This window comes from Delphinapterus leucas, chromosome 2, assembly GCF_059928025.1.
Source record: "Delphinapterus leucas isolate spDelLeu-1000000601 "Yukka" chromosome 2, BTC_Dleu_Yukka2, whole genome shotgun sequence".
Classification (NCBI taxonomy): domain Eukaryota; kingdom Metazoa; phylum Chordata; class Mammalia; order Artiodactyla; family Monodontidae; genus Delphinapterus; species Delphinapterus leucas.
The window spans coordinates 97,739,388-97,751,753 of record NC_143130.1 but is presented as its reverse complement, the minus strand read 5'-3'; the positions used below and the strand labels follow the sequence as shown (position 1 = coordinate 97,751,753).

General features: G+C 45.4%; 1 protein-coding gene across 2 annotated transcripts; it reads left to right on the top strand.

Annotated features, from left to right (window-relative positions):
• Positions 1–648: 648 nt before the first annotated feature.
• On the top strand, positions 649–11,350 carry KNSTRN (kinetochore localized astrin (SPAG5) binding protein). Of its 2 annotated transcripts, XM_022587469.2 has the most exons (9): positions 649–747; positions 911–1,005; positions 4,038–4,167; positions 5,041–5,088; positions 7,383–7,488; positions 7,652–7,745; positions 8,758–8,813; positions 9,584–9,658; positions 10,585–11,350. In XM_022587469.2, exons 2-9 carry the CDS (start codon positions 936–938, stop codon positions 10,714–10,716), a joined length of 711 nt encoding a protein of 236 aa, XP_022443177.1. In that variant the 5' UTR covers positions 649–747; positions 911–935; the 3' UTR covers positions 10,717–11,350. The 2 variants fall into 2 exon arrangements, with proteins under 2 accessions (XP_022443177.1, XP_022443176.1); XM_022587468.3 differs by lacking the exon at positions 649–747 and having other exon boundaries at positions 782–1,005.
• The last annotated feature ends 1,016 nt before the right edge of the window (positions 11,351–12,366 follow it).

Genomic DNA, 12,366 nt, shown 5'->3' with positions numbered 1-12,366 from the left:
GGTTAGTGCTGATATTTGCTGCCCTCATCCCATCTGCCCACTTAGAATTGTGGTCTGGCACATAGCAGGTGCTCAATAAATAGTTGTTGAGCGAAATGAATTAGTGCACTGTTTAAGAACCCTGCCCTGTTCCCTAGGAGTAGCTTTGAATCTCCGCTTAAATTCTGGATAAGTCTTATTAAAGTTAGGACTGAGGGTAGGTGTTGCAGGTATTTCAGCTCACAGACCCTCTCCAAACCTCGCCTGCCACTCTCCACCCCGTAACGTGTAGTTTCCTGCCCATCCCTCTCTGTGTTCCTGGCTATCCGGTATCATGCACCATCCCTAACAATCACAGACCAAATAAAGAGAAAGATTGTGACATGGACTCTAAACGTGACCGCGTTTGCGTCCCAAGGCCGGAATAAGACGCCAATGACTCACAGCTCCATTTAGGCCGGCAAAGCGCATCACTCCCCTCCCCCGCCCGGACCTGGGGGATTCCACATCCACCGCGAGGAAGCTCGCGCTCGTGCCTCGATTCGGATCTTCCGTACAGCATGGCAGCCCCCGAAGGCGTCGCCCACGGCAGTGCATTCCGTACAACATGGCCGCCTACAGAGAGCGCGTCGCAGCCCTCTTGCCCGGCCACCGGAAGTTTCCGTTTGAAACCCAGGCGGCAGACCCGGTCTGCGGTACGGCAGTTATTGCCGAGCGTCTTTAGAAGCTGAGCGACGAGGCCTGCGGGCAGGAGCAGCAGGCGTCTGGGTTCGGCTCTCCTGGGGCGGGAGACTGGGCTGGATGTGGGAGGCCGATGGGATGGGCTGAGAATGGAGGATTTTCTCTCTGCCGAGTCGCGCTCTTCTGGGGCCCTCCGCCTGCTCGGGCACCCTGGCTCACTCCTGGGTAACATTCGCCTTGTACCTTCCAGGCCCCAGCCGTGCCGCCTCGTTACGATGACCAGCGTGGTCAAGACAGTGTACACCCTGCAGCCCCCCTCTGTGCTGAGCAGCGGCCTGTCCGCAGGTGGGTGTCCACGCCGCCCCTGCCCCCGGGCATTGCGAACTGGCCCCGGGTGGTCAAGCCAGGAGTATGGGGGATCAAATCGGTGGATGGGAGTGGAGGGCTCCGGCAAGGGAGGGGGTTCTATCGGCTCTGACATCCTACTCTAACTCCCCTAGAACCGGGCTGTCTAGGCTTATGATGGGAGTTAGGGGAAGGGCCACATGGTGGGAATTTAGACTTGACCCATACCCCTGCTTCCCCAAACCGAACTCTGCTGCATTCACCAAGTAGTTTTAAGTTGTTGATTATTCTACAATATTATTTCCATTAAGCTAGGAATCCCTTTTTAAACATTTACCTGTTTTATTTCCAGACGAGCTATCTGGAAGGACTGGGTTTATTGTCAGGGAGAAGAGAAGAGAGTCATATGAAAAGCAGGATACTTAGGGAGCACTAGGGTTCACACTGTGTCTGGTTCCCATTTGTAACGGCACAGTGTCTCTTATATAGTACATTCTCAGTAAACATTTGTTGAGTGAAGTGAGAGAGAAGGGTCAGGCCTAACTAGTATTCGAGAATCTTGGGAGAAGAGAGATGGTTAAAAGCAATGTTTGGGACTTCCTGGCGGTTCAGTGGTTAGGACTCCGCACCTTCACTGCCAAGGGCCTGGGTTCCATCCCTGGTCGGGGAACTAAGATCCCACAAGATGCCCTGCGTGGTCAAAAACTAAAAAATTAAATAAATAAATAAATAAAAATAAAAGCCGTGTTTGATTGCTTTGCCATTTGCTTTGTGTTACTGGGCTTGCGGCTGAAAGTCATCTCCTAAAGTCTGCAGTTGCTGAGCTGCCTGATCTAGAGATGATGCACAGAATAGGCTCCAAACATCAGAACCTGCGGTAGGAGATTTTGAAGCAGCTATTTAAGATCCCTTCCCGGATGACTCCATGCAGTTGACCGATGGGCAGTAGCAGGATTGACCTTTGAAGTAAATGGGCTTTACTTCAAAGGCTTCAAAGGGTTCTGTTTGTCCTATGTTGCTTCAGAACACCTGAGTGGCATTTCTGGCATCAGCAACACCTAGGAGTTGATGGAGGAAATGGAGCCAGTCTTAGCTGCCTTTCCCTTAGAAAGCAGTCTCTCGTTCAGTGGGGAGCGACTGGCATCTCCCCAGCCAAGTTGGAAGTTTTCATCTCTTTGCTTTTTTCCTTGTCCCAGCTTTATGATCATATGTAACTTCAGTAGTTTAACATTTTTAGGCTGCCTCTCAGGATTTTAGATTTTAGGCATGGGTTGGTTGTTTTTTAGGTTTTTGAATAGGTAACATTCAAAATAAGGAAATATCCAAAGTGGGGAAACAATATACGGTGAAAAACAAGTCTTCCCTTCCTTGACACCAGCCATCCAGTTCCCTCCTTCGCGTCTCTCATTTTAAGGAGATGGTCTTTGTTAAATCCTGCTAAATTTTTCCTATGATGCAGTTCTTAGGATCTCACAAATATGGGTTATTGAAACCAATTCCAGTCAATGAAGAGTGTTAATTTTGATCAATTTGCTATGGACACCTTTTTGCATGAGATAGATTTCTTATTGTATGTTAACTTATTAATACTTGAGAGAGGAGAAGGTAAATTCATGCACTCAAAGTTACCTTTTACTTCCAACAGAGACCTCAGAAAGAACCTTTTTAATACTTGTTTTGTGGGTAAGGGGAAAATAGGATGTAAGTGCCGATTGAGTGTACCTATAAATGAAGTAATTTGTTAGCCTGAGAAATCATATTTATTCCAAACTGTTGTGCAGCTAGAGTCATCAAAATAAATCTTTATCAAACACAAAGTTTCCTAATCCCTGTGATCCAGTGCTTTGTACCTCATTTCTTCAGCTTGATTTAATTGTTATGGCTCTTAATTTAGGTCAAGCTTAAAGGAGCCGTTTTACAATGAACGAAGTGAAAGTTAGTATAAACTAGAAGAATCCTGTGCATGTGCTGGGGGTGCGTGCTTAACTCCAGAACAAGTTACTTGAATTTGCTATCAAATGTAAGTGGTAGAAAGATGTGTGTGGTAGAGGGCTGGCATAAGGGCTAGGGGGACCTCTGGCGAAGAAGAATGTCATGTCAGGGCCATTTCTCTGGTTATCTGGCAGTAGCCTAGCAGGATCAGAACAGAATACCAAACAGGGAACCTAACGAGCCTCTAAACTTAACAGTGGATAAACAGTTTAAAAGGGCTGGTGGTAGCGGCTTCCCTGGTGGCGCAGTGGTTGAGAGTCCGCCTGCCGATGCAGGGGACACGGGTTTGTGCCCCGGTCCGGGAAGATCCCACATGCTGCGGAGTGGCTAGGCCCGTAAGCCATGGCCACTGAGCCTGGGCGTCCGGAGCCTGTGCTCTGCAACGGGAGAGGCCGCAACAGTGAGGGGCCCGCGTACCGCAAAAAAAAAAAAAAAAAAAGGGCTGGTGGTAAAGGCAGTCAGCATGGAAGAGGGAAAGAAGAATAGAGGAGCTAGTTTAGAGATGGTCTGTGAAATAACCCATGAAACTGTGACGTGTTCTATTTATTCAATAAGTAGGTTTTGAACCTCTGTTAATATGCCAGATACTCTCCTAGATGCTGGGGCACAAAGATGTCTCTTAGAGTACTAGTTAGGGAGCCAGTCTGGTCAAAACAACTAAACAACTAAGCAACTGCTGAAACTTGAAGCAGCTTGAGTGTAGCCTTAGGAGAGCAGGCAGAGTGCTTAGGAGCTGAACGACATAGTTCCTTTCAACTGCTGTGTGACGAAGGACTCAGCTGTGTTCTGCCTTGCTGACGGCCACACTGCCTCTCATCCTCTTTGCTGTATGAATCTCCACTTTCACATCTATACCCTCTGGCCATTCAGTTTGCTGTATCAGCAAGCTTTTGGCTACCCTCAAACACACTGTACTGTCACATTTAAAGAATTTTGGTTTCTATTCCCAATTGGTCTAGAAGTCTTATTCTTCCGAATTTATAGAGTTGCACTGTTGGGTCATGATGCGTGGGATTCCACCCTCTTGTTTTCCTTTGCAGATGCACAAACTCGAGCCACTTCTAAGAGCCTATTACCTGTTAGGTCCAAAGAAGTCGATGTTTCCCGACCTCACTTAGGAGATTCAGAAAATGATGTTACAAAAATCATCAAACCAAGACGAGACAATGGGTGAGAGTCAGAGCATCGGTATCCAATTAGAACATTGGGCTAGAAATTGCTCAGTACCAAGAATTAGGGCTTTTGAGAGCACAGGGTATCTGAAGGATTGGCCTGTAGTCAGTGGCCTATAGCAGTGCAGCGTTGCTGACCTGTTTGTCAGAACCCTCTGTGTTGATCAGGTCAGAAGAGGCACAGCCAGGGTTACAATAAGAGCTATTCTTTCCTCTCTCAGCATTTGCTCTGAGTGTACAAATAGCAGTGCAGTCAAACCAGCCTTAAGTGGTAGTCGTGGCGGGTGGGGCCTAGTTGTTAGCCTAGGTTGCTGCTCTGAGCAGTCCAACCCAGTGTAGTATGCATGTGTGTCCCTCCACCTGGTGTTCAGCTCCCGTGTGAGTGAGGCTGACATGAAGTAGCCACACTGTCTTGAGCCGAAGCAGGTCTGTCAGGTTGTTGAGGTGGTCAGGAGGGGAGCCCGTGCCCTATTCATAAGCTTTTTTCAGTAGTCTGGGCTGAAACAAAAGTGCATGGGCCCTCAGAGCTTCTCAAGCTTGGGCTGTCTGGGACTTGCCTGGCAGTCCAGTGGTTAAGACTCTGTGCTTCCACTGCAGGGGGCGCGGGTTCGATCCCTGGTCAGGGAACTAAACTCCCGCATGCTGCACATGGCCTGGACAAAAATACAAAAAAAAAAATAAAAGGAATAACAGTACCGTGATTCTCTGATTGATTTCTTTGTTGTTGTTATTGTTTTAATTGAGGTATAGTTGACATACAACATTGTGTTAGTTTCAGGTGTACAACATAATGATTTGATATTTATATATATTGCAAAATGATCACCGCAGTAAGAATAGTTAACATCCTGATTTGTTTCTGCTTCTCTAGGCAGCTGAGAGCTACAGACACTGCCACCAGGAGGAACATCAGGAAGAGGTGAGCGTCAGGGTAGATGAAACCTGGCCACCGTTTTAAGGTAGTGGAGCTCAATCCTGGTTGCACATCAGAATCACTCACAGGACTTGTTTTACTGTGTTGGAGTCTGATGCCACCCCAGAAATCTAGATGGTATTTTCAGGGCTGAGGCACAGCCGATTTTGAGAACCACTGTCAGGGCAAGAATCAGTGATGCTACCATCTTGAGTACCAGACAAGAGTTTGGGGGCTCCATGCCAGGACCACTGCCCCAACCTAGCTATGGCCCATCGGCAGGAGCGGGAAGCCCTCAGGATGGGAGAGCCTGCGTGTGGTTAGTGAGTTCGAGATGAGTGTTCTGCTGCTGCTGCTGCTGCTGAGATTCTGGAGAAGGATCCATCTTTCTCTGCTTGAGACTTGCTTGGACATTTTGCAGTCCTGCAGACAGAAATAACATAAGTTGAAAAGTTTGTAGACATAGGTTTTAATTCCACATCTGTTATTTGGGCATGACTTAAAAGTTCTGAAGACAAAATACTATCAAGGACTCAGAACTTTGAAAAGGCTTAATATTGATGATGATAATGGCTATTACTTTTTTTTTATTTTTTGCATTTTATTTTTTTATACAGCAGATTCTTATTAGTTATCTATTTTATATAAATTAGTGTATATATGTCAAACCCAATCTCCCAATTCATCACACCACCACCACCACCACCACTTTTCCCCCTTGGTGTCCATATGCTTGTTCTCTACATCTGTGTCTCTATTTCTGCCCTGCAAACCAGTACCATTTTTCTAGGTTCCACATATATGTGTTAATATACGATATTTGTTTCTCTCTTTCTGACTTAATTCACTCTCTGTGACATTCTCTAGATCCACCCATGTCTCTACAAATGACCCAAGTTCGTTCCTTTTTATGGCTGAGTAATATTCCATTGTATATATGTACCACATCTTCTTTATCCATTCGTCTGTTGATGGGCATTTAGGTCACTTCCATGTCCTTGCTATTGTAAATGGTGCTGCAGTGAACATTGGGGTGCATGTGTCTTTTTGAATTACGGTTTTCTCTGGGTATATGCCCAGTAGTGGGATTGCTGGGTCATATGGTAATTCTATTTTTAGTTTTGTAAGGAACCTCCATACTGTTCTCCATAGCAGCTGTATCAATTTACATTCCCACCAACAGTGCAAGAGGGTCCCCTTTTCTCCACACCCTCTCCAGCATTTGTTGTTTGTAGATTTTCTGATGATGCCCATTCTGACTGGTGTGAGGTGATACCTCATTGTAGTTTTGATTTGCATTTTTCTAATAATTAGTGATGTTGCACAGCTTTTCATGTGTTTCTTGGCCATCTGTATGTCTTCTTTGGAGACATGTCTATTTAGGTCTTCTGCCCATTTTTTGATTGGGTTGTTTGTTTTTTTGATATTGAGCTGCATGAGCTGTTTATATATTTTGGAGATTAATCCTTTGTCCATTGATTTGTTTGCACATATTTTCTCCCATTCTGAGATTGCCTTTTCATCTTGTTTGTAGTTTCCTTTGCTTTGCAAAAGCTTTTAAGTTTCATTAGGTCCCATTTGTTTATTTTTGTTTTTATTTCCATTACTCTAGGAGGTGGATCAAAAAAGATCTTGCTGTGATTTATGTCAAAGAGTGTTCTTCCTATGTTTTCCTCTAAGAGTTTCATAGTGCCTGGTCTTACATTTAGGTCTCTAATACATTTTGAGTCTATTTTTGTGTATGGTGTTAGGGAGTGTTCTAATTTCATTCTTTTACATGTAGCTGTCCAGTTTTCCCAGCACCACTTACTGAAGAGACTGTCTTTTCTCCATTGTATATCCTTGCCTCCTTTGTCGTAGATGAGTTGACCATAGGTGCATGGGTTTATCTCTGGGCTTTCTATCCTGTTCCATTGATCTATATTTCTGTTTTTGTGCCAGTACCATACTGTCTTGATTACTGTAGCTTTGTAGTATAGTCTGAAGTCAGGGAGTCTGATTCCTCCAGCTCCATTTTTTTCCCTAAAGACTGCTTGGGCTATGGCTATTACTTATTAAAAGTTTTGTGTCAGTAGCTGTGCTAAGAATTGTACATGTATTCTCTCTTATCCTTCATGATAATAATATTATGAGATGTGTGTATTAATTCTAGAAATGAGGAAACAGTCTCAGAGAGGTTACACAACTCCCTGAAGGTCATATACCACTATGTGGTGATGCCAGGATTCAAACCAACCCGACTCCATAGCCCATACTCGTAACCCCTCCACCACTTCATCTAAGTACGATTATCATTACAGCTATAAGCCACTGAGTAAAGAGAAATCAGAGGAAGAGCTCAAGGATAAGAACCAGCTCTTAGAGGCCGTCAACAAGCAGTTGCACCAGAAGTTGATTGAAACTCAGGTAAGTGATCCACCAGACCTGCCATCAGCTGCACTGGGTGATGCATGTGGAATCCTGAGGGGCCACGCCAGGTGCCTGAGCGCAGGAGAAGATGCCAGGCTTGCGCTGTGGCTGCCCCTGAGGAATGGGGCAGGCCTTACCTGTCTGTGTGGCACCCCTACAGGGAGAGCTGAAGGACTTGACCCAAAAAGTGGAGCTGCTGGAGAAGTTTCAGGACAGCTGTCTGGCAATTTTGGAGAGCAAGGGCCTCAACCCAGGTAAGAGATGGCACACAACTGCCTTCAAAGGAGTCAGTGCATGTGCCCCTTCCTGGGTGATTCTGGACTGTGCATCGGGGTCTGGCATGGTGTCAGCTGACCCAGTCAATGCAGGGGTTGCCTAGCAAAGCCCTGAAGATTTGGGGGAGCTCCACTCTGTTCTGTTGTGATGTTGACTTTGCCTGCCCAGAGGAGTTTTAGATGGTTGTGCAGAGAGGATTCTCTCTTTCTTATCTGAACACTTTATACCATTAGTTTGGTGCTGACAGGTATGATCTTGCAAATACATCAGAAATATTTTCTTTCTTTCAAGGGATATAGCATACAGGTAACCTTCACAGGTGGAGAGAGAGATAATACTGTTGAAAGGGTTCCTAAAGCTGGCTAGTTAGCAGAATCGCGGTGTTTAAAATGTGATTCCTGTTCTGAGCCTTCCCTAGAGGGCAGAGTCTGTCACAGAGAGGAAGCGGAAGAAGGGGTTACCCCAGGACTGTAAGAGAGCCTGAACTGAGGAGCCTGAGAATGCCCAGGGAAGGAGCCCAGGCTTGTTTGAATTAAGGAGTGCTGACTTTGAATGCTGCCATTAACCTGTGCATTTTAGGATATATTCTTGATAGTCACCATATATGTTTTTGGATGATTTTAATTTCCTACGTGTATGCACTGTTTTTACCGAAAATAATAAAAATTTTTAAGGCCTGAAAAGCTTTTAAAAATAGTTTTGTGTATTGTTAACGAACCCAAAAAATACAACCTATACATTTCTTTTGGACAAATTTTCCGCTGAGCTGAGGAGAAAGCAGGATGAAGTTTTGGCCATATCCATACCTAGAGAGGAAGGGGAGATAAAATCCAGCTCTGGAGGGCAGGCGTGGGTGACCTTGCCAAGGTGAAAACTCAGGGGAGAGAGTTTTCAGATGCTTAGAGAAGTTTCCCTCTAAGGGAATTTTAATTTTCTTTTAAGTTGCAGTTCCCTAGGCAAGGCTGACTTTGTTGTATTTACTGGTTTTAGGCAGTGAGACCCTGGCGGCACGGCAGGACTCCACCACGGATCACATGGACTCGATGGTGAGGGTGTGGGTGTGAGTGGGCGAAGGCCCCGTGAGCGTGAGGCCCTGCAGATCTAAGCAGGTCTCTGCCGTATGCTCGGCAAAGCCCACAAAGCAGCCTTCGGTTATCCAGGGTAGTGGAAGAGGGTGGTGGATGTGTACTCAAAGTAGCATATTTTACTCGGAAGGTGACTTTGTGCTTACAAACATGAGGGAGTCTAAGTTGAGAATGTACCAGTTTAAAACCCGTAGTAGGGTGGACCGGTAGAGACAGCTTTCTGGTTTCTCTGTTCTTTGCTTTACCAAATTTCTCCCCTTATTCCTTTGCTGAGAACTGTGTCTTACAAAGGTCCAGCCTGAATTAAATCTGCCTTCTCTTTGCTTCCCTCCCTGAAGTAAAGGGCAATCGTTTGCACTTAAAGCCTTTTGAGCTTCTGTGATCTATTCCCCAGGAAGATCAGTTGTCATCTTAGAATCCTAGAATACTGGGTATGGAAGCCTTCCTCAGCTCCCCCAGGCGATTTATCACCCCTTTAGTGGCTACTGCCTTTCGTTCATATTACCTGTGTAGCACAGAGCACGTGGAGGTGGGGTTCTCTGTCCATGCTGTGGACTCAGTTCTTCCAGGCCCACGAGAGAACCCGGCACGTTTGCGGACACTCAGTCAGTGACTGAACAGATGGGATATTAGCGATCATCTGATTCAACTCCCATGAAGAGATTAGTTTATATGAAGAAAGTTCTCACATTTCAATAAAGATTTGTTACTACCTTGTACTTTTCTCTTAGCTGCTGTTAGAAACTTTGCAAGATGAGCTGAAGCTTTTTAACGAAACAGCCAAAAAGCAGATGGAGGAGTTACAGGTGAGAGGCAGACATCTCCGCAAGGCAAAATTACCATTTCCTACCACAATAGGTGGATCTGTGGAGGGCTCTTTCTTATTTATCTCTTTATTCATTTTTTTTTTTGTGGTATGCGGGCCTATCACCGTTGTGGCCTCTCCCGTTGCGGAGCACAGGCTCCGGACGTGCAGGCTCAGTGGCCATGGCTCACGGGCCCAGCCGCTCCACAGCATGTGGGATCTTGCCAGACCGGGGCACGAACCCGTGTCCCCTGCATCGGCAGGCGGACTCCCAACCACTGCGCCACCAGGGAAGCCCTCTTTATTCATTTTTAATAAACTATTTTGTAATAATTTTAGATTGCAGAAAAGTTGTAAAGATAATGGAGAATTCAACTCCCCTAATATTAACATCTTACATTATCATGCTGTATTTGTCAAGACTAAGAAACCAATATTGATGCCTTACTATTAACTAAATTCCAAGACTTTATTTGATTTCACCATTTTTTTCAACTAATTTTCTGTTCTAAAGACTCTTAGAAATGTTCACATCTGCAGGGCTTGAGGCAGTGTGCAACACGCTAGGTGGCTCCAGGTTGACAGTTGACACCTGTGTGAAATCCATGCTGTAGAAACTTGATATCTCAGGGAAACCTGTAATAGGAAACCCCGATTCTTGGGTCTGGACCACTTTGGATTGCTTGGATGAACCATGGGATACTACACGGAATCCTAGAGTATTTCATTGCTCCAGTTGACATAACAGACTCTGTAGTAGAGAGAGACAATTCCTAAAACCAACACAGATAAACCTAAGATAGAAAAGACAATGTCTGTCAGTATCTCAAACAGAAGCATAATGTTCTGGTTATGGTATTGTCTTTCCTATGAGTCAGAGTTTGGTGGTTTTTTGTTTTTTGTCTTTTTTAATGTCTTTCCATGCAGGCCTTAAAGGTAAAGTTGAAGATAAAAGAAGAAGAGAGGGCCCAGTTCCTAGAACAACAGACCTTATGTAACAGTCAAGTAAATGATTTTACAACAGCCCTTGAGGAAATGGAGCAGCTATTAGAAATGTGATAAAAGGCAGGTGGCCACATGGCTCCCTCTTGGGGATAAACTCTCAGAGGAAGCCACTTAAGACATCTGCTTCTTGGCCATGATCTTCTAGGACTCACCACCCCCAGAATGAAAACAGTTTCTGCAGTTCATGCTGGAATGGCAATTCCTCCTTTAAGCAAGCATTCCCAGCCTTCAGATTGGCCAGCTCTCCTGAACCTCACAATACGTAATTGAGGCCTACAAGAGAGGGGGCCTGAAAGCTTGGATCAACCTCCTAGGCAACAGAGCGGCACAGAATTAGTATCAGGAGACTAAACCAGCCACAGCCAGAGAAGCCAAAAGGTCACATTCAGACGTGTGGGAAGAAACAGTGGTGCACAGGTGCTTCACGGGAGACATCACTGAGGAGCCCTGCGGTCCCCTCGTAACTTGGAACCCATTCTGTCCCATCCTGGTTGGGCTCTATAACCTCACTGTAAATTTACAAACTGGAAGTTACCTGAAATGGTTTAATAAATGGGGTGAAGGTATAGATAGCAATAACACCTATGAAACAATACACCTTGGAGCTTTTAATCTAAATCAGTTCTGTTTTTGTTTTTATAAAGTGTTACTTTTACAATAAATATTTCTGTAACTATTCAGACTGCAACACTGGCAAATGAAAATAGCCTTTTAACCTAAATACGTCCACTGAATACTATTGAACTAATCTAGGTAACAAGTTCAAGCCTCCAGTTTCACCCAGAATATTTTTCTTCCACTCATTAAGTGCTCTGTAGCTAGTGCCCCCCACACACCCCCCAACCCCATCTTCCAGGAACATTAGCTAGTCTTCTGTGGTGTTCCCTGTTTGTAGCAGTGGGTGCCACACTCCGTCCACCAGGTTTGTGTCACTAGCGGCCTGCATTCCTAAGTATGCGTGTATCTCTGCTCTTGCTTTGCACGGCCAATCCTGGACCTGGCCCCCTGGATCCTTAGTCAACTGAAGTCCACAGCAGCCACACCCCACCCCTGCAACCGCCAGTCCACCAAAGGCACCGCCATATTTCATAGTCAAACTAGGCACACTTTGGCTTTGGCCATCTCCCATTTTTTTCTGCACCTCTCCCAATTTCTTCAGCAATTCCCCCTACTCTTCAGCATCATTGGGGCTGCCCAGAGCCACCCAATCAAGTCAAGTAACGTCCCACCCTAACTTATAGGGCTAGAATTCTTTTCCTTCATACACATACAACATTCACACAGTTGGTTATGTCCCAAATATTTTGATAGGGAAACCCAGTTAAATAATTCTCACTGGTGACAAGGGCTGAATATTTTCTTCTACCCATTTTCAGGATGTTTATTGTTTAAAAGATTTTTACCCAAGTGAATTTGTAATTGGCATTTCTGGTCCCCCCAAAAGTTCTACTTCCTTCTTGGAAGGAAAGGGTGGGAAACTCAGCTGTGCGATCCTTTCCTCCTTGTCGTGCCTCCCTAGTTAACTCCTAAGAATGGAACTATCCCAACTCCTCCATTACTCATCTTGCCCAGTGTTGAGATCCTGTTTGCTCAAGGTCTGGCCTCACAAGGGCCCTTCACCTCACGGCGCTGCTTTGCACCACCAGCCAGCATTTGTGCAGTCTTGCATTTTCTTGTCTTCCCTCTGACCTCTGCTGCTCCATC